The sequence below is a fragment of the Colias philodice genome, chromosome 12, assembly GCF_061535455.1.
Source record: "Colias philodice isolate Cphi_HAF_F1 chromosome 12, ilColPhil1 Martin Lab GWU primary, whole genome shotgun sequence".
NCBI lineage: Eukaryota > Metazoa > Arthropoda > Insecta > Lepidoptera > Pieridae > Colias > Colias philodice.
The window spans coordinates 3,586,799-3,613,104 of NC_143097.1; the positions used below are offsets into that span (position 1 = coordinate 3,586,799).

The 26,306-nt window shown below is 30.3% G+C and overlaps 2 protein-coding genes across 3 annotated transcripts in view; both read right to left on the reverse strand.

Annotated features, from left to right (window-relative positions):
• LOC149483863 (regulation of nuclear pre-mRNA domain-containing protein 1B) overlaps positions 1 to 26,306 on the reverse strand; it is a 155,383-nt gene that overhangs the window by 84,783 nt on the left and 44,294 nt on the right. The gene's annotated exons all lie outside the window — the stretch shown is intronic.
• On the reverse strand, positions 435 to 25,532 carry LOC149483865 (allatotropins-like). Of its 2 annotated transcripts, XM_089702026.1 has the most exons (8): positions 25,472 to 25,532; positions 5,680 to 5,847; positions 4,396 to 4,515; positions 3,827 to 3,928; positions 3,470 to 3,565; positions 2,402 to 2,489; positions 1,413 to 1,500; positions 435 to 1,192 (listed from the first exon to the last, which is right to left on the reverse strand). In XM_089702026.1, exons 2-8 carry the CDS (start codon positions 5,843 to 5,845, stop codon positions 1,148 to 1,150), a joined length of 705 nt encoding a protein of 234 aa, XP_089558152.1. In that variant the 5' UTR covers positions 5,846 to 5,847; positions 25,472 to 25,532; the 3' UTR covers positions 435 to 1,147. The 2 variants fall into 2 exon arrangements, with proteins under 2 accessions (XP_089558152.1, XP_089558153.1); XM_089702027.1 differs by lacking the exons at positions 3,470 to 3,565; positions 4,396 to 4,515.

A 26,306-nucleotide genomic window follows, 5' to 3' on the forward strand; every position in this document is an offset into this window, starting at 1 on the left:
TAAAGCTGAAGAGTTTGTTTGTTTGTTTGTTTGTTTGTTAGAACGCGCTAATCTCGGGAACTACTGGTCCGATTTGAAAAATTCTTTCGGTGTTAGTTAGCTCATTTATCGAGGAAGGCTATAGGCTATATACCATCACGCTACGACCAACAGGAGAGGAGCCACGGGGGTGAAACCGCGCGGAGCGGCTAGTGTACAATATATGTAGCCACTCTTGAGACACCTATACCTCCTTGAAGAACCTTGAAGAACCTCTAACTTTTAATATGAAATTGACCACAATCATTAAAGACAAGTATGAGTAGAGTATTTGAATATTAAATGTATGTTACTGTATCTATTATAGACTATAAATGTAAGAATCTTTATAAAATTCATCATAATGTTGTTCAGAGAAAAAGGATAAAAATAAAACTCACTCTCGATACCCGATTGATTTATTCGATTCGTAATATCGACAAATAACAATGAACTAAGTAAATATATCTTTGGGCATCCGAACATACACCGATACAGCTTAAATATAATTACATTTATTTATGTATGTATGTAGAGTAGAGGTCGAAATAAATGCGAATTGACTACGTTACCCAGCCTGAAGAAATAATATAACTAATGAATAAAAAATATATATAACAAAAGTTCAACACTTATGTGAATTTATATAAGGTAAATGAAATCTACGAGAGATAACTAACATTAATAATCTTTAAGTCTTGTGCCTCTATGTTCAGGTTCTTCGCAATCGAAAGACCGTCTCAAAACTTTGAACTAATTTACTCCGTTTGAACACGGCTAAATTCACAATTAAAAATAATACAACAATAACCTACGAACTGGCTGACAACCATAGACAAACATAATAGACTAGATTTATTATCTATGCTCGTCGACCATAAATTTCAAAATAATAGACACCTCACACCACTGATATTATTTAATGAACTATTTACAAAGTTAAGCGAATTGTTTCTCCTTTCTGATTAATAACGATTTTTTTTAATAATTTTTAATTGCGAGATAGAGATAATCATATCACAGTACTATAAAGTTACAAACATATAAATCATCTAGCAAATAATTTGTCTAAACATAAATATCTTATTTTGTAACAGATTCCAACCGTATTTATTTATTAAGTTTATAATTAAGCCACGTTCCGTAGTAGTTCGTCCGCCGAGAGCATCCCGTCCTGCAACAAATGTCAATATTTTTATTTATTTCCCAAGTCTCTAACTTTCTGTAATTAAAAACTTTGTAATTATATCAATAGTTGAGGGAGCAACAGTTCATAGGAATCGAGAGATGATCTATTTTTAAAGATTATGTTATCATTTTATACATTAAAGTAAAATAGAATTAGAAGCATATCCAAATAGTGATAAAGTAAATTCTTCTTATTAATTATTTACCTGATTGAGGTCGATGAACTTTCGCACAACTGATCGGCTGAAGTCGGGGTTGTTAATCATTTCGTTCACAAACCAGTCCAAGGGGATGCTGTAAAATTTAGTTTTTAAATATCTTTTTCATTTTAACTGCCTACTATAATTCTGTGTCAATTGGAAATATCGTACTCTACGTACTACATAATATACCTACTCTTCGTATTCGCTTCCTACTACCCATATACCTACTTAATTCATACCTTAATCATAGGCAAGATAGATTACTAGTTAACAATGGACAAATAAATATTAAACCAAATCAATTTCAAGAATTCCATAGTAATTTGTATCCATACAAAGCCGTCTAATGTACCACAATAACTTAATTGAAATAATTATGTAATTGCATACACGCAACACAACCGCTTTAGCCAAATGTTCGATGTCTATTATTTACATACATAAGTTAATTTAGAACATCACCATTATGAAAGTGACGTCACAGACAAACGACATTATTTTAATGTACAGGACAAGTCCATTTAAAACTTTGTTTCTTACATGTAAAGTTACTCATAAAAACTTCTAGATTATTTTTAAAGACAACAACATTAAAACATTTTATCTTTATATTTTGCTTTGATACCGAAGTTTATAACTTTTGTCAACAATATCGCTGCCTCTAAATCATTAAAAGTTAAGCGGAATGAAAGCATAAGATTTATAGATACAATAACTATTTGTTGATGACATAATATGGATCAACATAAATAACCATAGATAATAACATAACAAAATAAGAAAGTACCTATAGGCTTAGAACATAAAATTAATGAGAAAATTAATACTAAAACAATATTTAAACAAAAATATTTTGTTGAATTATGTAACGCAATAAACTATGTAAATACATTAATATAAGTATAGAAATGATAAAACCCACTAGTTAATCCTTCATAATTCACACCTTTTATCGATACAATAGTGTAGTGTAGTGTAGTGTACCTACTTACCTTTCCACATTTTTTTCCTCGTTAGCTTCCTGTCCGTCTTTATCCTGCGTAGCTTCGAGATTTTCCCAGAAGTTGTCCAGTCCATACACTGCAATACAATCTCGTATTAAACGTAATTAAGATAAGGAATTAACCTCACTCAGGGCAAAATACTGAGGAGAAAGACACGTAATGAATAACGCTGTAGGTTATTCAACAAACGTCGTTCAATTACAACACAACACATAAATAAGGTAAGCAAGTTTGACTTTGGCTGTTAGTAAAGCTTGATTTAATTATCTCGAAGCCACAATCGTATTAGGTCAAGTCGCATTTTCTTCACCTTCAATGACCAAGGATTATTTATAGAATCCTCATTGTGTAGAGCTACTTATCTTTTAATATAGGAATACTAGAAGAAGCATCCTAATTAATTCTTTTGAACTTCCTTTCATAGGTTTTTTAAAGTTCTAAAAGTCTTAGCACGTTACTAGATTAATTCTTTTCATAAAATTTATTCAAAGGAAAAACTTATGCAATATTCACCCTTGAAATTGACTAGTTTTTTCATATATCACACTACAAAATTTGAAACTTTAAAAATGTATATTACCTTAACGTTGATTGAAAATGCGACCTGAACTTCTTTTTACTATGATATATCACAACTTTTTTCCCCATTTAGCGTAATAACTCTCGAGTACACCAAAAAGCGTAGGCATAATGTTCAATCCTCCAAAGACAAATAACATAAAATAATCTTTCACGCAACTCTGCTGCCGATATTGTGAAAGAAAATGCACATAGTTTAAGCCATAAATGTTACGTAAAGCAAATGTTAAACTTATTCGTGTGTGATATGTATCGAATAATGTCCAGTCATACAATATTGTTTGTATCGTTTCATGTCCGTTCACGTTAAGCCGGTCCCTGAGGCTAAGGTTCGGTCGATACGCATTATACAGAAAATAAAAGGTAAACAATAAGTCACTTTGTCGCCTTTTTAAGCCACGATCAAAACATAAGATATATCGCCAATATAGTTCGATCGGTTTTATATTGGTTCAAATCATCGCGTGATCTTATTACCTCTGCCGCTTTTACCTTGTCGCTTCCCATAACCCCTTGCGATAAGTACGTTCGAATTTGGCTTGAATGTACCTCGGGTCACTCTAATCTCTTCTACTGTGAGAATTTATACATATTTCATAGGTAGAAAACAGAATTACAAAAATAGTATACCTACTTATACGATTCACTGAATGGTATTCAAAATATTGAATTCAAAATGATCTCATAGATTCGCGAAAGTAATGAAGCGATAAATATTTGACAAGCGAAGCCTAGGGTACTTTTCTTGCGATCATCTTCTACTTCCATATTGTTATATCTACGGTAGCAGTCGAAAGCGTGATAAGGCGACGACCGTTTCAAGCGTTATATTACCTTCTTCGTTTACATCATCGTTACCACTGCGTTTGCCAAAATCAAACGCAACCATTAAAGGACCTTTGGGCTTAAAAACCTTGGTGGCGCGATGTGTGTCATCTGTGTAAAAGTGAAGAATATGTTGATTGTCCAGATATGAATGTGTAGTTAAAAAGATTCCAGTAAAACTGTTTCACATAAAATGTCACACTGTAAGGTGACGCTCAAAGGCTGAAATTAAAAATTCCAAAAGCGTACCAGTCCGTTTGGTTCTATACATTCTTTGACACCTCAACATAATAATGTAGAGTCACTGTTGAGCCTTTCTGAAAGTTTGTGCTTTAGAACTGTCGCTATTGATAAAGTTAAAATGCTAAAGCAGAAACTTTCTGCTCAATGAAACTGTGAAATTAGATTTTATTGCTTCCTAAGCACTCACAAGCAACATATAAATAGACCGTCCTTGAGTCTCTTAGCCATTTACAAATGGATTTTCTTGTTCTCGCCACGAGAAGCAGTAGTTTGGAGATATTCGTAATTTTTCCTTCCATTCAGCGAGTTGGGAATCCTTTTGAGAGCCTGAATACCTTCTGATTCCAATTCCGGTGTTCTTTTGCCAAAATCTCTTGCGATACCAACGGAGGGACTTTTAAAAGTAGGTGTACCGCGGTTCGGGCGTTCTGCCGTAGTTTGTTGGGATACATCGCCTTAACCAATTATGATAATCAATAACCAATAATTTAAATACTAAATGAATGAATTAAATATAAAAATAATTACATATTGTTGATCAATACATGAAAATCATTACAATTATAGGAAGAAGGTCCTTCTTAATTAACAAAACATTTTAGACTATTGCCAATTTTTACTTAAACGTAGTTATTTGTATTACGTCAGCTTTAAATGCAGACATCCGGATGTAACTTCACTAAAGATAAGTTTGGTTCCTAAACATTTGCACTACTGAAATGTCGGAGAACTAATGAAGAGAAATCCTCACTAATTTAACCCCTAGAGATAACAATCAAACAAGAACATAGGAAAGTGGAGATAACTCTTCATAATATGGATAGACTGAGAAATTTAAGGGGAAAATAAACACAATTTTTCTTTTTACAGGATTAACCTATATTCACGTTTATAATGCTTTCACAAAGGATTAAAAGTATAGACCTGAATAATTAGCGTTGTTTACTATGAGTAAAGGACAACGCAAAAAATGTCGTAATACTAAGGTTGACTTTCCGATAGAATTTAAATCTCAAGAGAGCTATAAAAAGCTGAATTCCTTCATAATAACATAAATAGACTGGATAGAAAATTAAAAGGTATAAAATCCGTGACAAATTATACGCGCCATTGGCTTCTATTTCAAGCTGAATGAGATTGATGCTTTTCGCGCCAATCTTCTACGAATCTGACAAAATGCATTAGAAGTTTGAAAGTATCGCCGAAGTATTATATTAGAGTTTTGATAAGGTTAGTTGGATCTTGATGGAAATATTAGTTCTCAGAAACTCTTATAAAGTAATTAGTGAAATGTTACTGTATCCTTCTTTGGGAATGTAGAGAAACTTCACAGAGAAGTAAATTACAAATGTTTTTAAAGACAATAATAATTTTAAAAGCGGGTAAATTATTTTATTGTATCTTTGCTCTGCATAATATAGTATATTGATATATGTAATACATAGAATATAGAATACATTTTTAATATGATTCGATTAGATTTTATAATAATTGCATTTAATCAAACCAAGCAGTATGTAACATAATATTCCCTATTCTATAAGTACATTGTGCAAAAATTAATATTGAACATAAATTTTCCGTCAAAAGAACGTCTAATCTCAAACTTTATCACTTACGTTCAGTTCTGGCGCGCTTCCCGAAGCCCCGAGCTGTCATCATTTCGACGTTCTTGAAGCCCCGTGTTGGTCGCTGCTGCTTACGCACCATTCGGGTCTCCGGAGCGCTGTCCACCATGCAGAGGACCACCGCCACAAGCACCGCTAGTTGCATTGTGAGATTCATGTCTGGAAAGACGGACTTTGTTAAGAAGGAAAAAATGTAGGGGAAAATGTGGAAGTACGAAGGAATAATGTAGCTTTCTTCTGGTTAAGGAATTTTTAGAGCTAACACAAGGTTTTTTCATTTTAAATACAGGTAATAATAATGTTTAATGTATCATCATTTTCAAGAAACAAGCAATCACGCATACGTCTATGTTTGTACGAGAAGAACTATCTAAGTACCTACATTGCACTTATAACATAAATTTATTAAAACAATTACTGTTTTTAGCAGCGCTAATTAAGTAGAGAAGAGAGGAACTATTCACTGGCCTGTTAATAAAGTGGGTACCTACTTCATACAAACATATTACCAAAGACTACGTAAAAACTAACAATATTTCATAATACTTTATACTCCATACTCGAGAGACAATGTGAGACATGATTAATTAGAGAATCAACAAATTAAATTAAAGGGAGTGCTTAATACCGTTGCGATGGTTATAAAAATTGTGTATTCGATTAAAATGTTAAATTATTAATGTTCATTTCTACAAAATACTATTTGAGAGAGACAAAACAATATATTATCTATCACGATGAAACTGCCAATATTTTAAAACAAACGTTTCAGTCAAGCATTGCTTAAAAATATTTGTACCTTTGTTAGGAAAAACTATATTATACACAACGTAAACAAAACAACGCAGTGGAAAATAAAAAAGATTGTAAAGCCGTTGACAGTTCCTCGTAACAATAAAACTAAGCGTAAAGTTACTATCACATTACTGGCTACTAAAAACGTTAGCACGTCTACGCCTTGTTAACTTGGGGTTATTTCATTTCCATGCTGAATGCACTCATATTAATTATACGTTGAAGTGTCTAAAAGTGGGTAAAATATGCTTAGTTAAAAGGGCATATACACTGAAATTTATATTTGAATGGAAAAGTCTGGAAAGATATTGTTAGTGGGAATCTAAAAGGGTTAAGTGCGAAACTGTATATACTCCCAGTTTTATCTCATTATCAGATCCAATTACTTTTCCATTGCGCACTGAATTTGGACTGAAATAAAGAAAAGTTTACGTATTACATATTACTTTGTAGTTTAGGTATTCTATGATTCATTTTAAAATTGCCCCAGCTGTAGACTACAACGAAAAGGTATCTCTAGAAATATTTTCTTACGGAAAGTCCATTCTATATTCCAATCTTAATAATTAAAAAGCATTTAAACTTTTCTATAATAATTATAAGTAGATAATTTGTGTTATGTGTACACGTGCTAACAATCCGTCAGTAATTATACGAGTGAATCCATTAAGTCCATTTTCTTACCTAAGTGGAAAGTTCGGCAACATATTCTGTAAGGGCGTAATGTTATTATATAGCTAAAGTTATTATAACTTGTCCTATAATAGAATTATAAGCGAGTTTGATGTAATATTGGGTATTGATGAAGATTGGGCAGTTTGGTGATTAGCCAAAGAATTTGATTATTGCCTTATCAGTGTAATAGGTATGTATGGACTAAAGTATGTACGTGATTGTATAGTGGTGAGAATCTTCAATTGTGTTTTAGTGTAGGTGATTTAACCAGAATAAAAATCTTTCTTCCTAATTAGTTGTTCAAATATCTACACACTTTATAAAAAAGGCAATTAAATTTTAAAATGTTACGTATTATTTTAATAGAACCTTTTAAATAATTCAACAAATTAAGATTGATAGATAGTTTCTTATCGTCAGCTATTTTCTTAAAATTACAGATTAGAATCCTATTCCGGAGTTTCAGAGTGTTTTTTAGAAGTCGATTATATTAGGTATTGATTATAAAATGTTTTAACAAATCCAATTTTATAAAACTTCTACGTCATCACTTTTCTAAAAATCTCAACATAATTTTTAATATTTAGCCAGCAAGGGTTCCTCAGGAAAATATTAATCTTCTTTCGGTCTAAGTGTGTGTAGGATATTCGTAGAGTTTAATATTAATAATGTTTGAGAGGTCTTATCCACTATCTAGGTCTAATACAGACTCTTATGCGTCAGTTCATTAAATATATACAGCTCCCGTAAGTACGGTATAAAATAATAATTATTATGTACTTAGATATTAAAAATATACAGATTCTGAAAAAATGATAATGTTTTCTTTCTTTTCACAATTGTAGCTAGGTACATGATCTTTTACTCAATATTTTTTTAAATTATTCAATATGCAAATTGAATCTATTATGTACTAATTATATCGCAACAAAGTTATTTTAAAGAAATAACAGCGCAACGATTAGAGGGATTAGATAGTAAATATAAATAATAGCAATTATTATTTGCAGTTATATCTATACTTTAACGTTCAAAATTTTACAATTGATGGAAAATGGTTTAAATAATACTACTTACAAATAAAAACTTTATAATATAGCCAATCAATTAGATATCTAAGAACCTTTACATATAATTTTGTCAAAACAAATAACCCTGTAGGCGAAGTCAATAAGGCATACAAGTATCTAGTAATTAGAAAATGAAATAAAATCATTCTGCTTAAATTCGTGAAAGTTACACAAAAGCATTCTTTACTTGGAAAAGCGAAAAAGTATTTATGTTGATCTTAACAGAACTGTTATTGAAACAGTTGAATCTGAATCTTCAGCACTAAATTTGAAAGCACTCGTGAAATTCTAATAATTTGTCGATAAAATTTCTAAAAGGATTTTTTATTTGTTACTAGCGGTCCGCCCCGGCTTCGCCCGTGGTACATATGAAAAATAGATGTTGGCCGATTCTCAGACTTACCCGATATGCACAGAATATTTCATGAGAATCGGTCCACCCGTTTCGGAGGAGTATGCAGACTAACATTGTGACACGAGAATTTTATATATAAGAAGAGTCGATAAAATTTCTAAAAGGATTTTTTATTTGTTACTAGCGGTCCGCCCCGGCTTCGCCCGTGGTACATATGAAAAATAGATGTTGGCCGATTCTCAGACTTACCCGATATGCACAGAAAATTTCATGAGAATCGGTCCACCCGTTTCGGAGGAGTATGCAGACTAACATTGTGACACGAGAATTTCTTATATATAAAATTCTCGTGTCACAATGTTAGTCTGCATACTCCTCCAAAACGGGTGGACCGATTCTCATGAAATTTTCTGTGCATATCGGGTAAGTCTGAGAATCGGCCAACATCTATTTTTCATATGTACCACGGGCGAAGCCGGGGCGGACCGCTAGTTATATATAAGATTATTCGTACAGTAACTGGTAAGCATTAATCTAAATTTTTTATAACTTTATCGTGTAAAATACTGTATAATTTATTGAAATATGTAAGTCATTTTACAAAATATACAATCTAAAGATTCGTAAAAATTTATGTTCAAAATAATCTTATGTAGAGAATCTACTTTAGAACAGATTAAATGAAAGTTATTAAAATGCGCCACCAACAATTAAAATACCACATTTCGTTATTAAAAAGTAAATGGAATATTCATAATTCAATTTCGCATATTAAATCATCACCAACTCTACGTTTAACCAAACAATTGGCAGTTTAATCATCATTAACAAAGTTAGGGTACTTATTCTTCTTGCAAGTTGTTCTGAGTAATTGTTGCTCGAATTATGCCATCACTACTAATTGTAAGGGGAATAATCCGTATTGTAACTATAGTAGTTGCTAGGGAGTGTAATAAACGCATAGAGATGAATTAGTTTACGATGAACATATGTTTAAGTGGTACCTGGGTAAAAGTGATCCGCTTTAACGAGTCATCAAGTGCGTACTACATACTTAGGTAGGATATATTTTGAGTATATTTGCAGTATTTTTTTGTTAAAGACCAACAATTTCAATTTTAATTCATTTGTTGTGCGTGTTCGAGCACACACAGCGAGCAGCTGTCGACCTTCATGAGCGAGGAGTTCTGGCCCCGTGGTGTTGTGTTCCGGCGGTTTCGCGGGCGGCTTCGCAACACCCAGCCGAAGCCCGTTCAGCGCAATGTGACACCGCCAGTGCCGTGAATTGTGTATAGTGTAGTGCTTAATATATTCTTAGTTTTAGTTTTAAATTATTATATGTATGTTAGTCTATGGGTCTGTACAATTTATTGTCTGTTACCTGAATTAAATATAATAAATAAAAATAAAAAATAAAAAAAGCATTTATTTGTGTAATAAAACAATGGATACACACATTTATTAGTTACATTCGATATTTTGCATTTTATTAGTAGGTCTTATTTTTATTCTTACGATAAGAATATAAAAGACTGAGTGTGGAAATATCTGATCTAGTTTATGTATTATTTAATAAATGTTTCTTTTGTGTATGTGAAAAACAAATATAATATTTTATTTTGTAGAGCAGTGCTACTCGGGTAATAATAGCTATTTTTAGAGATGGCGATATAGTTACTATTTAATATCTACTTTGTACCTATCTTGGAAACAAATATATATCTATTTACAGATTTTAATGAATTTCTATCCAGATATTCTGATTCCTGTAATACTTAGCCGTGCTCTCAGCTACGTCGTTTCTTAAGTCAAAGCTTTACTTGGTAAGCTTTCGTGTTGGCCATTTTGATTTCTCTCAAGATGCTTTCATCCTATGTATAATTAAATACATCTTCTATTTTATTTTATGTATATATCTTCCTTATGATACTAGAATGAACTATGACGTCATATTTTCGTATAATATGTATAATACAATATATGAGCAAAATGTGTAGTATTGTATTTAAATAATTCAACTATAACTTATAAGTGCATATATCATTAATGTAGGTATAGATATTTATACATTAATAATAAATATATATTACGTAAGGTAAATTTATATATTAAAAACAGTAATAGTTTACACATGTATTTCGGAATATTCTCATAAAGTCATTGCACCTGAAATAACATGATTGTACTACTGAATGTATGTCGTGTGGTGTGTTTGACAACATGAGATATCTATGCTCCAATAGGCAGTAATCTGTGTTATGCATGTTCCGGTTTGCCTAAAATAAGACAAGCCTGGGAACACGTACACACTTCCTAAACGTATATGTAATATATAATAATGTAATATAATATCACAAAGAGCTAATTTATCGACCTTCTGGTTTAAAACTTATTCGTCAAATTTCGTAATCAACAATTTAAAAAGTGTTCTAAATGCACGTCTTTTGAGATTTTACTGGTAATATTTTTATTTTATTGTTTAAGTAATACTTTATTATACTGATAAGTTAATACTTAGCCATGGACTAAAAAATGACCCCATAATTTTCAAATAAAATAATATTATGAAATCAATGCATGAAACAAATGGAAAAAGCTCCGAATCACATGTGTGAGTTTTTAAAATAATGAAACAGTTATTACTGCTTAGTTTGTAATTATACAAATAACATAGAAAACCATATTAATGTAATAAGCCTACAACCTTTTATGTGCTTCTATGTGTAATATTTTTACTTACTCAAGCTTGAAAAGTAGTATTTATCAAAGTACATTAATCCGTTTTTCAGATTTAAAAATATATTTTTTTTACCACAAGTCAACATTTAAATAATCCTAATCAATTCGTAAGTAACATAAAATATATTTTTAAATACAATGAACATATATTAATTTAATTCGATAATATTATATTAATTGTTTAAGAATATGCTGTGATATCAGTACCGACATTTCAGTGTTACTTCAACTATGAAATCGTTAAAGAAAAAGATGGATATTGTAACAATTTAATACTAGAGGAAATAAGAATTTATTTTATAAAAAGCGTCCACTTTATAAAACCTGTGTTATGCTAGTATGATATTTCTATCTAGATTGCAAAAGCGGTAATCCGGATTATGTAAATATTAAAAGGCAATAGTTAAGTGCAGTCCAGTGAAAATCGAGTATTATTTTTGTATGCACTCCCTTTATAAGTTTCAACTACCTTTCAACCTATTAACATAGTTAATAAGGTTAGCGTAAAGAGGTTTTCCTTGCAGGTAAATTTTATTATACACGAGTATTAAGACATGCACATGACGTTAACTAATTCTCATAATGAAACATTGTTTTGTATGAAGGTTTAAAACTAAAAAAAATAAATAAAAATATATTAGAATATTAACAGATGTCTTAAGGAGAAAGAAGTTTGTAGGTACTAGGTACCTAAATAATTCGAGTTAGAGACCATTAATTAATAGTCATAATATTATTTAATTAAAACAAAATAAGTTTAAATGTGTTAGGTAAGTTACTACTATTATAGGTAAGTATATTGCATTTAACATTATGAAGACAAGAACATTTTGGTTAATCCATAATGTCCTTTAAAAATTGCGATTCGCGTCCAATAGACACAATAACCACAAACAATGAATGCCAAGTCAAAAATACATTCATTGAAAAGGGCCACGAAAACCGTTCCCTTTCAGATGGGAAATAAAATACTGAATATTTTACAACGCCTTTTTATGAACCGAAACAATTTGACCATTATTTTCAACGCTTTTACCGTGATTGGTTTGTTGATATTTTTGGCAATTTAATCGTAAAAATATAGAGGTAAGGTATGTAGGTAGGTATGCATAAACAGTCTAGACCCATACAAGTAGAGAAATAAGAATATTGAAATCAATTAATTTAGGTCCAAATTGATCTCTGTTAAGTAAAGCAAATCCACTATTTCAAATGATTATAAATAATTGAAAAAATATTAAGAAAATCTATTTATTCTTCACAAAACATGGAAGTATAGGTAACTAATAAATTAAACTGCAAAACAATGACTACTAATGTTTTCGTCCTATAACCCTTTAAACATTTTCAAATAAAGTAAATCTACTAATTTAAAAGGCAAATCATAATTTGATTAATATTGTAATCTCGTTATTCCTACCTCTATTTTACGTTCAAAGACGTTTACTTTGTATTTAAGTAAATTAAAGAAATATTGTCTTTCATTTGCAAAATTGTTGATGAACGCAAAAAGGTTTTATAACAATCAGACTTACTTTTACGTAATATTTTGTGATGAGATAGACCTAATATTGACTTATTTGAACTAATATTACTTTAATAATGAAATTTCATATTCGAATTTTACTCAAAAAACAAATTCAGTAACTTTTTTTCTTGTTTATATTTCCAAATACAATCTGTTTATTATTATCTCCTTAAAAATTGAAGAAAATAAAGCTCGACATTCACATAATTGAGCGATACAAAATTTTTGCACATCTTTATAAGATGCTTGGGCAATAAAAGTGGGTTCATAAAATTGATGTTTTTCCCACGGTTCAATGCAAGTACCGAAGCCGATTGTGTATAGAATACTAATATAAGGTAAACCAGTTATAGGTTATCACCGAAAACCTTTGAATTGTAAGGATTGCAAATGTATAGGGGTCCGGAACTAAATCAAGTTATTGGCTGTTTATTGTGCACAAATGTATTGATGGTTCGTTGGTACAACCTAGGTTAATTGGCTGATAATACCTAGAACTACAGACTGATTTACCTTTTATTTATCTACAGTTCTTAAAAATATTCTTAGGTAGAAATATCAACATTTTTAAGTATTTAATTATTGAATAATTGATGTGTTTCTTTAATTGTTACTTTTCTTCTTTATGTAATTACTAGCTTACCGCCCACGGCTTCGCCCGCTTTGTCTAAAACCTAATAAATTATATAGTCTACTAAAACCTTCCTCTTGAATTATTACTCTATCTATTTAAAATACCGCATCAAAATCCGTTGCGTAGTTTTAAAGATTTAAGCATATAAAGGGACATAGGGACATATTGACAGAGAAAGCGACTTTGTTTTATAGGTACTATGTACTTAGTGATGAAGCGAGTAATTATTTAATCCGTAAATTTCATAAATAGTACACTTTAAAATAACAGTTATTTCCCTAAAGAAATACGAAATATGCGTGTTAATTAGAATGGGCTACCACACCTTCGTTTGAATTTATTAGGGTACATCATATTTTGAGTATAGAAGCAATAATTATTATATCATGAAATTTGAGCAATATTGACTTCATTTATATGTATATGGCAATCGCAAAGGCATAATATGATTTATAAATAATTAAAGTTGCCATACATTGCTACTAAAATTAGAAAATATGCTTTGACATTTCACTTCCTTTACCTAAAAATAGCTAAATAGCGCGAACGACAATACATTTTCTTTAAAATGCATTTGCTTTAAAGCTTTTTTACTTGTAAATTGTAGCTTTGATTATTAAATTTGTCTCTTCTATATCATAGAATATAATCTTTGGATTGTCTCTAAGTATCTATCTACATCGGCTGTTCAAAGCTATATTTTATTTTATTAAAGACTATCAAGACCTTTTAACTATCTGAATAAGCAGAGGTTTTATTATCTAAGAGTAAAATAGTAAGTTTCTTTTTATTTCTATGCTATATCGTCTGTACTAAGGTTGTCCAAATTCACCTTTGCCCATAAGTCGGAATTACAGGCTACAGCTTGCGAACGGGAGTTGCCAAACGGGAAAATATGTATGCTCTTTGTAGTGTGAACTGCTCATAATTATATGTATAGCGACTATCTTCTTTCGTGTCTATTTTAAAACGTCGGGAGAACGCGTTTTTAAAGTCGCTTATGTTTCCTGTACTTTTTGGTTATACATTTCTAGCTTTTGTATAAAAGTGCTAATCTTAGCATATGATAAGAGTTAATAACAATACTAAATTAATGATTTTTTTTACATCTCTACATAGAGCGACTTGTCCGAATAATATGTAATGAAACAAAAGTGCTAAGTATCTACTTCTTATGGAAAATAATATTGAATCAAAATTCATTTTAACAGTGGATGCTGTATAGAATCTATGTACCTATGTATCAATCTATCAAATATCTATTAGGTTTGAATGGCTTCCACTTCGAATAGATTCCGTTACATTTTTTCACAGTAAATTGATTAAAAGCATTGGCTAAAACATACGTGAAGGCTAAAAGGATTCCCAATAGATAGTGATTAGGTTAGCCTTGAAATGGGTCAAAAGTTAACTAATATGTTTTCTTTCTCAGCGTCTGAGGACATAATTTTGTTTGAGTTTTCATTCACGTCAAAGGAGGCTAGGTTTGATAAGTTTTAATTGAAACTTTTTAATAAAATATTACATTTTTTTATAGAAGTGCGCTGCTTTATGAAATTTATAGTAGGTATATTTTAAAAGAACTTTAAAAACAACAAGAGATTAAAAAGATAAGATGCTGGAACCGGAACCCATGTCCTTTTCTTTTTTGTTAATTTTGAGCTTTTGTCCCAATGGCATGTAAGTCGTAGCCTACCTTAATGTTTAGAATACATATTTGTTGTATTTAGATTATCTGTATTTCGATAAAAAAATAATGTAATTATAACAAATTTAAACATCATAAAGTTTTTACAAAAACTGCATGTTACAAATGCAGTTAAAAGTAGATCCGTCAACAATTGGTCAACAATAAAGATTAGGAAACATGTTCATTCATCCCAACCGATGATCGATTAGAGCATAACCAAATTGTGACATAATCTTAGTAATAGGAAACGTTTACAAACTAATACTCGCTTTACCTACTTACTATTTGAAAGTTAATATGATCTGCTCATTTATTATTGTTATTCCGTATTTGAATAAAACCTCATTTAAGTAGGGTGCTAATTACCGGTACAGTATAATTGTCTCTTTATAATGTTTTAATTAAATTAATCTGAAATTAGATAACAAAAGTGACCGCTTAACTGGGTTCACACTTAACCGAAGACCTTTAATTACTCAAAGGGACTCGAATTAATCAATTTACCAAACTTATTAAGCAAATAACTGTAGCCTATTTAGAGACATTTTCAATTTAAATAATAGTGACTACAAAAAATGGTTAGATCTCCAAATACGAAATGATAATAGAAAAACTCTCGATGAATATAAATTCAATAGTTTTGATGGAATAATCTAATTCACGTACAATATTATACATATATATTACCTAACCCTGAAAACATATCTTGAGGATAATCGTACACTGAATAATATTTTTTGGTTCTTGGAGCGGTTTCACGGTTTAAAGATTTTGTATTTTCGGCTCTCTAGGTTCAGATAAATTAATTTATACATAATTATACTATAATTAATTTATATATAATTATCAACCGGAAAATATATTGCTTCCATCGTCTGATAAAACAAATCCTCCATCTTTTTGTCTTACTTGATTGAAAATTGAGCTGTTTTTGCTTTTAACATTTTGATCTTTTTACAGCGTGAAATATTTACAGTAAGTGTAGACCTACCTACTCCAATAACAAAACAAGTCTGTATCTATGCCAGTTCAATAATAATCCCATATATCACGAAGCACAAAGCAAATTTGCATTAACTATCCGAAAGATATCGGAATGTACAATAGTTACTCCCTTTAGGATTACGGGATAACTCTCGTTTGCTTATGGCCTTATCGTAAAGTAGCAAACATAAACACAAATTAAACTTGTATGTAAAATATACTGTAAGTTTTATGTTAAAGATAATTCTTAATGGCTTTTAGTCTTAAAGGCGAAAGTTTGTAAGTATGGATGTATGGATGTATGGATGTATGGATGTTTGTTACTCTTTCACGTAAAAACTACTGAACCGATTACAATGAAATTTAGCACACATATAGAGGGTAACTTGGATTAACACATAGGATAGTTTTTATCCCGGAAATCCCACGGGAACGGGTACTATGCGGGTTTTCCTTTGAAAACGCGGGCGAAGCCGCGGGCGGAAATCTAGTATTTCATAATTCCTAAATACCTACCTAAATTACATGGGAAGTAATTGTTCATATTCAATCAATAATGTTAAAAAAACCTCCAAGAAATAATTATTCATGAGAACAACAACTGCTATAAATGCTAATATATTATATTTAAAATTTTAACACACTTTCCTTATAAAAAGAACTATCATAATTATAAACATATTTAATACTAGATTTCCGCCCGCGGCTTCGCCCGCGTTTGCAAAGGAAAACCCGCATAGTTCCCGTTCCCGTGGGATTTCCGGGATAAAAACTATCCTATGTGTTAATCCAAGTTACCCTCTATATGTGTGCTAAATTTCATTGTAATCGGTTCAGTAGTTTTTACGTGAAAGAGTAACAAACATCCATACATCCATACATCCTTACAAACTTTCGCCTTTATAATATCTATATATATATTAGATTGCCTTTACCACAACGTTATTTCATTATTGTCGGCATACGAATTATTTATAATAATAGCATGTTCTTTGTACATAATTTTCGCACCATAAGACACTACCTCAAACACTTTATTAATTATTATTGTACAAAATGACAACATTCCACAGTAACCAATAACCACCAACGACGTTATTAAAATTACGGAAATAATGACAGCTCTATATGAAAACCTAAATGAAGATTAACGTTAATTATAGTTTATCAATATAAAGTTGTTCACTAACAATATATTATTAGGATGAAGGTGATATTAAATAGTTTAATTAGACGTTATACCATTTATCCTGTCTTTTTATCAGCCAATTCGGTCAATCAAATTCAATTGCCTATCAAAGATCAATTTAAAAAGATTTGAGAACGAAATTGAAAACACGTATTAAAATTTACGATTGAATAATATAATAAAACCGGCCAAGTGCGAGTCGGGCTCGCGCACAAAGGGTTCCGTAGCAGCAAATATAATAAATTACAGTTAAATCAACCTATCTCAAAAACTATAAGAGATACTTTGATCAAACCAAAAATCGTTGAAAGAGTTAATTAGCATGCATCACCTCTATTTTTTTTAGAATTTTATACCCCGTAGTTATAAAAATAGAGGGGGGGGGACATACTTTTTACGACTTTGAGAGCTGATATCTCAAAAACCGTTCACTTTAAGAAAAATGTTTTTTAGAAAACTTTATATCATTTTAAAAGACCTTTCCATTGATACCCCACACGGGTATGTACATCGAAAAAAAAAATTTCATCCCTCAGTTACATGTATGGGGGGCCCCACCCCCAATTCTTTTTTTTACTATTTAGTGTCATATTTTTGTAGCGGTTCATACAACACATATTCCCATCAAATTTCATCACTGTAGTACTTATAGTTTCCGAGTAAATCGGCTGTGACAGACGGACAGACGGACAGACGGACAGACGGACATGACGAAACTATAAGGGTTCCGTTTTTGCCATTTTGGCTACGGAACCCTAAAAAATAGGATTTTATAGATAACGTATTTACGCTCCATTTTTTACGAAATATTTTATATTCTCATTTCATTATTATAAAGGTCGCTTCAAAAATGTTTCATAAAGGCATTGGATACTTTTAGATTCGCTTTGGTCCTAAACTGAAAACAATATTGAATTCGCTTGTTCTATCACCGGGTCTCGATAAGAGAACGTGTTGAGTAATTACTAGGTCCAAAACAATTGAATACTGATCGCTCTGGATAAAATAGCAGGCTATGTTTAAATTGCTGGCGCCCACTGTATACAGTAATTACTTTTGGGCATGTATTTCCTATTCCTATACAAATGGAGGTATTTATTTCAGCTATCCATTTAGAGTGTTGACAAATTGAACCGAATACATATATGATAGAAAAAAGTTTATGAGAATACTTACTCGCTGACCGAGATTATAGTATTATCAAAATTGTGTTATTATTACAGGGAATCATCACTAATTAATTTTGTTACATACGAATAAACGTTTTTTTGTGGTCTGTTATTGTTTTCACATTGATTTGAAATAATTGTACCTACAAGTTATATTATGTTAATCGAGCTACATTATAAAAACTGATATATTATGATTATCCTTCAGATTAAAAAATAAAGGTATCCTAATTGAAATTGATACAGTGTTTTAATGAAGCCCGCATTTTAGTGACCATAAACATTTAATATGATATTACCCATTAAATAATAATATAGCGTGTTAAAAATTAATTTGCTTACCTTCGTTACATAATTTTTAATAGTACACGTGAATAATTTATTCTCTGACATTATTGTTTGACTGCATTTTAAAATGATATTGTAAATAGTTAGAATAGAATTTTCTTTGCCTTTTGGAATACTAAGATAAAACGTATAAATTACTTTTTAAATACAACTTCATTGCAATTTATATTTTCTAATAGGTTTCTTCGGCCCGAAACATTGTCTATGTAAGGTCTATGTCATATAACTTTTTTTATAAGATCAATAATAGATACTCTTATTGGAATATCTAATGGAATATCTATAAAAAGATGAAAGATCAAATATATATTTTTGTATATCCTTGGGATTTCGTATGGATATTGTGAGAGAATAAAATACAATAAAATTTTATGCGTAAAGAAAGTGTCTGGAACATATAACATACATACGTTATTCGATATTCGTATTAAGTAACTGAAGTTGTTCAATCAGGTCAAAAACCGTCTATGTAATAAGATTACAAAGTATACGATAACAATAATTGTATTTTGTACGTACAAATAATTGTAACAGTTTTAATAATTTATTTATTGCCCTAAAATTGTCGAATTATATGGCAGTAAGTACTATATATTTTCTTGTTGCACGTTTAATTCATGGCCGTTTGAACTTTTCAAATCTTTTGTTCAAGAATATTCAACAGTATAAGATGTCAAATCTGCAAACTTGCGATTTCATTCGACCACTTTCTATTAGATGCTTTCATTAATTACCTTTTCAAATAAACGCTATGTCATTTGCTTGTTAATTGAAACCTCGTCTTTTATTTAGTACCGTTTCGTTAGTTAACGAACGTGGGATTTGTTTAACAGGTGATTTAAAGGCCGAATATTTTAGGCATCTTGGATTTAATATTTTAGCCTGTTTTTTATTAATAAAAGGTGGGTAGATCCTGGTTAATAATTAATATTTCACGCGAACATTGATTTAATATACCTAATTAAAATATAATTATACTTTTAGGTCGGAAAAATAGCAAAATTGTAACATAATATTTCGCTTGTGCAATCATTGCTTGTGCTAGGAAAACCTTAGTGTATAAATATTATACAGGATACATGCAATAAGATATCCCCTTCCCAAATGACAGTCGAAATCATCTACTAATTCCACATTGAACTTCATGCGCTTCCTTTTTATACTTAAAAAAACAGAGATGATACACACATACATTTAAACTTGTTGCTTTTATTGTATATTGAAATTATTATATTTTCCGTTAACACGTGCTTATAACGAAGTATGAAATTTATCTGGCAACAAATTATGAGTGAAACTGCGTATGTAGTGATTCCGAAGGGAACAACAGCTATGTTCATCAAAAGTTCTGTTGTATGCACTTTCTAAAGCATTCTTGCCTATTCAAAAGTTTTCAAACGTTTTACGTGTATAAAGTCATACGTTTACTGGGAAATCCTTTTATCACATATGTTTTATTAATTTATTCGTTTAACGCTTTTTATTTCAAGTTATATGAAGGTATAATAAAATAAAAGGAAGGTTTTTTTTTAACAATTGTATTTATATTTATTTTACTATAGGTACCTACTTGTAGTTGGATTTCCATCTCAAATTACCACATATTTTGCACCATTGCAAAATAATCAGTTTAAATTACAAAACGTTTAAAATTATCAAATTAATTGTCATTGAGCCTCTATACTTTTCTTAAATCATCTATTATCCGTGTCTTGACATGAAAATGAAAATGCGAACTACTACAAGTATTGAAACAAAATAAAACAGGCCTGATACATCCGATGCTCTCAAGTCTAAATGAAAGTTTATTGAATCCGGTTTAGATTTATGAACCGTGTCTGAGTTCTATGAGATTGTGTTCTTTGAAAACGTTCAATTCGCAACTTTAAAATGAGTGCAAACGTCTTCATGAATTCTTCGTACCGCAAGTTCTCAGTTTTCTTGTGAATAGAAATAAATGTATAAATTTGAATAAATAGATAACTTGTTGTGATTCTCGTTGTCTCGAGCGTGTTTTCTTTCGGGTAAGACATTCTTTGAGAGCTTCGTTTTATTTTTATTTTCACAATGCATATTCAATCCATTTTATGAACATTTTAAAAATACTTAATTTTCTAAATTAATCTGAACATGTGAATTCTAAAAAGCTTGAACTTCATTTTTTATATCGTTTAACATTCGGTATTAAAAATATTTGTGAAATAATATACAGATATTTATTTTCTATTAATACCAACAATTAAAACAAATATAAGCCCGACAGAGGCCAATTAGTATATAGCCAATACAAGGTCTGTCCGAAATATTTTTTTTATTTGAAAGAGAATGGAAACTTCCATACCTATACATCGTGCAATCTCCGGCATTGTTCAATGATCAAAGCTATGTTCAATATGACAGCTAGTTGCTCTTTATCAACAACAAAATGTGTAGGTATCACATTCTTTAACAGCTACGTTGAATGAATGCATTGTTTAGACGATTAAAATATGTAATAATAACTTTAAGCACAAATTCCAAAACTGGTTACAAATCTTTGATGCATATTAAATGATCTATAAATGTCTGATCAATTGACATTACAACGTTCTGCTGATATTAAATTCATAATAATCTATCAAAGGGATAAAATAGGCAATAAACGCTACGAAGTTCGGCACAAGTTCGTTCTACGAAAGCTACAAGTATGAAACTCTAACCTTATTAAATGATTTTAATATTTTTAGGCTTTAAGTATAGACTAATAAAGAATTTTCGTAATCATGTCATGACATTTTACGCGCTACCACGCGGCTTAAAATATGAAATTATTAAAAAATCAAAAGCCGTCGGCGAAAAACTAGTTTAATGTTAATTGGAAAAACTTTACATTTACATAAAAGTGAACCTTGTTAGGATTACTCAGATTTTCCGGTAGGTACTATACTTAGATCCAATTAACAAAATGTAGGTACTCGGATATGTGAAAAACCTTGAATATAACAAGGAGTTAAGGCAAAAATACAAAAATAACCTGCAGGTTATTTTTACGTGCGTAGTATGTAGCGTGAATGTATTTTTAGGACAATTATTACAAAAATTATTATGTATTCGTAAAAAAAAAAAAAATTATCTTCCTAACAATAATTAAATAAAAGTATCAATTGAATCAGGTTCCGAAGAAGAGATCAAAAAGCTTATGTGAACGTTAAAATAACTTCCAAGGATTAATTTACGTCGGTCATGACTCTTCGTTTTAAAAATATAGCCGAGGGAACGTGCCTACGTGTGTCTACGTGTCTTTGTTTAATGGACACAGTGATATCTCTTTCATAATCGAAAAAATATTTATTTTATTTGAAGGTTGATTTTTCTATCGCACTGTCATTATGGTATTTATAGTTTATTCATTGTAGTCCGGGATACATCGCCCATTTTTGCAAGTGATTACTATCAAGCTAATTTTTCGTGAGTAGCTTTATTTTGATGAGATGCCCAATAATTTCATGTACAAAACTCTCGATTGTGGTAGCTACCAGAGGAAACAAGGATAAAATATTTTGATTTGATGGTTCTCAAATATTAATTACTAACTGAATGTTTTTTTTTGTTCAATCTCAAGATAATTATCTAAATTATTCGAAAAAATATTTGTCCTACAAAATCTATGGTTTGATCAAAGAGTCCCCCTTTCCAATGTGTATCGATAACGAAGTCATCATAAATGATTACTAACCAGCTGATTTTTTTATTTTCACTTATTTAATACTTATATAATTCAACAGACATATTGTCCTACAAATTGCGTAATAAATATTTGAGAACCGTCAAATCAAAAATTTTTATCCTTGTTACCTCTGTAAGCTACCACAATCGAGAGTTTCGTACATGAAATTATTGGGCATCTCATCAAAATAAAGCTACTCACGAAAAATTAGCTTGATAGTAATCACTTGCAAAAATGGGCGATGTATCCCGGACTATTGTATTATTTATACTGAAATAATAAATTATGTAGTAAAGAACTTAACCAAAAATTGTAAGATGAATCCAATTCAGATTTATGGCTTTAGGCAGGTACTGCACCATAGTATCTATTATTGATCAGAGATCAGAACCATTTTATTAAATAAGTGCATATGAGCATATCACTTCAAGTAGTTTTAGTTTCAATTAGCCATAGAAATAGAGTTTCAACAAAATTTTGAATATTCCAGAATTATCTAGAAGCGAAATGCATCCTTTTAGCTCTGCATATGCGGATATTTCGGCTACATATATAAAAATCATCGTAGATTTATTTTCATGTCCGGATTTATGAATAATTTAATCTATTTAAAACAAAACATTAACTTTACGAATTCCCTACAGTTTTAGCAATATCAGTGAGATTTTATAAAACAATTTTGACATAAAAGTGAAATTGAGCCGAGTTCATTTTACGAACATGCGCTCGAATATTAGGTTATAGTTCCGACGCAACACATTTAGTGCCGGCTAATTTTCTTAATGAAGAACTAATAATGTATATGAATATTTTTCGCTTTTAATAATTTACACATAGCGCTCACTATCTGATGATTTGAATATTTATTCATTTGGAAAAATCGTAGTTCATTCAAACAGTTTTGTCTAAATATACCTATGGCCACATAAAAGATGGGCAGAAATATTTAAGCTTAGAATAGCGAGTGCTTTTGTAAATGACAAAATAAAAAATACTTTTTCACGTATAAAACGTTTAGCAAAGCGTTGAATATTTGTAAAACAAGAAAGATGAGTTATGCCTAATCTTACACAGATTACGAAATTATTTCTCGTGTTCTCTTCCGACAAAAATAGCGTTGGTTATTTTAAAAAAAAACCTGTACAATGTAAATAGCATTTATAAAAATGAATCAACAGAATCTCTTAAGCCGAAGAACGAGGTCGGCTGAAAATATTTATTGTCTTTATATCAATATGAATTTAGGTGTTGTGCTAATATTTTAGATACACAATTCACAACGATAATAAAATGAAAACATAAAAAACCTCAAGAACGATTGAACGGATTTCAATGATTTTTAGTAAATTTGTTTGACTTATCTCCACTAGGAATTCAATGACATTTGAAAAAAGGTGTTGCATTCATGAATAAAGTTCTTTAAAAATAATTTAATCTCATAATATTAGAACGATCTTTATGGGATTCTGCTTAAGCATATTATTTTAGTTAATACTCCTGTTTTTAAGTTTAAATATTAAAAAGACACACCAAGGAATCGTATAAAACAATTCTTATTTAACAAGTAAGGAGTCCGATGATTTAGCATTAAGATACTTTGATTTCCATGCAAAACAAGCTATAATCCATACTAATATTATAAATGCGAAAGTAACTCTGTCTGTCTGTCTGTTACTCAATCACGCCTTAACTACTGAACCAATTTGCATGAAATTTGGTATAGAGATGTTTTGATACCCGAGAAAGGACATAGGCTACTTTTTACCCCGGGACATAGGATAGGTTTTTTTTCCAGAAATCCCACGCGAACGGGAACTATGTGGGTTTTTCTTTGACTGCGCGGGCGATGCCGCGGGTGGAAAGCTAGTATTATATAAGTTAAATAAATGTTTATTACTATTATATTCATTAAATTGACTGAGTTTTTTTATGAATTAGAAGACTAGGTTTGTAATGGTTATCTCTTGAAGGGATTATTATGAAATGTAAATTAAAATTTTATTTCTTAATTTTATTTCTTAATTTCATTTCTTACGTATTTAATAATATCATATTTATGAAAATATCTACAATAGAGACAAATATACTATTTAAAGCCTTTACAAAATTAATACCTGTAGTTTCAATAGACCTAAAAACTAAATTTACTATTAAGAACAAGTTCTAACTTTAACTAAGTTTCAAAGTTAGAAGTATTCAACAGAGGTATTCATTAAAACGCCCAAATATTTGAACGATATAAAACAATATCATAAAGAACGAAGACATAAATTATATCAATACTTTCCGGAAATAATAATTAGCTTTCCTTTTAGTCAAATAATTTAATATATTTTTGCTTTGCTGTGATTCTTTTTGGATAACAAGAAATTTCCGTGTACCTTTGATGTAATTACCTTCGTCCTAAATTAATAGCGTATTTGTGAATTTTAATTATGAATCGGCTTATTCAAAGGGATCCCTCAAAGGGAATATATGATATTTAAACTCGATCTAATACATGTATTGTTGTATAATGTCACAGGCCAGTGGACAAGCTCGTAACGCGAGTTAAGCTAACAAAATACTTTTAATTAAACGCTGTTTTTTTTTTTGTTTTCAGTGAAACAGTATTTCCTAAATAATAATTATTCTATTTTTTGTATATCAAGTTTATTAATTAATATTCAGTTAATGGTGGAAGTAATATTAAATAGCGGTATCCGTTTTATTAATTAAATAATTATTAAATATTTTAAGCTTGCGATTTAATTATTTTATAAATTAATAAAATTTACAGTTATAAACTTTACAGAATTATTTACTTGAAAATTTTATAAAAAATTGTAAATCCCTTCGAAAGTTTTAAAAAGTTTCCCAACTAATTTAAAAATCATCCCCTTTTCATTTCCACAAACTTACCTGTAACTTGTAAGTTATCGTACACACTAAGCACTAGACCGACGGTTACTGCGCGCACTTCGTCACGTAAAGTGACTTGCTCGTAGAACAACAGTGCGTTATATACCTAACGCCGGGACGGGATGCGTAGCGGTTGGTCTGCCGTAGAACGCCGCGCCCCGCGTAGGCGTGCGTAGGCTTCGCCTACGGTGGACCGCTGCAGATCTCTCATGGTGGTTTTCATTCGTTTTTAGTAAAATTTGAATTAAAAATGAATTAACGTTGAATAAACAATAAAGAGTTCTGGTTGGCTGTTGCTATAAGAATAAGAAAAATTGAACCAGTATTAAACTTTTTGACGTTTAAAAAAACATTTTGTTTAATGAAGACGTTACTCTAATGAATTCTTAATTGTAATATTTCTTAATTGTAATATTATAATTAATTATTCGTAATTTAAGCTTGCGTTTTAAAAGCAGCTTTTACTTAATATGATCTAAGCGTTCACTTATCTTTTATAACAAATATTGTTTTGAATTAATCTTTTTATAGTTAGGTCATATTATGTTATCATTCTTGATATTTTTTTTAATCCAATTACACGAAGGTTACCTTAACTAGAGTATACCTACTAACAATACAATAAAGAAAAATTAAAGCAAAAATAAGGTTCCTAGTAAAATTATTGAAAATTGGCTATTCACTCTACGAACACCTCATTTCTCAAAGTGTTTGTACATACCTACTTGATCATTTTACGCACATAAGTAATCACTTATAATCATGTTCAAATATTTACTCTTTTACTACGAAACACTTTCATCTAACATAAAGTTATCTGCGTAAAATTCTCAAA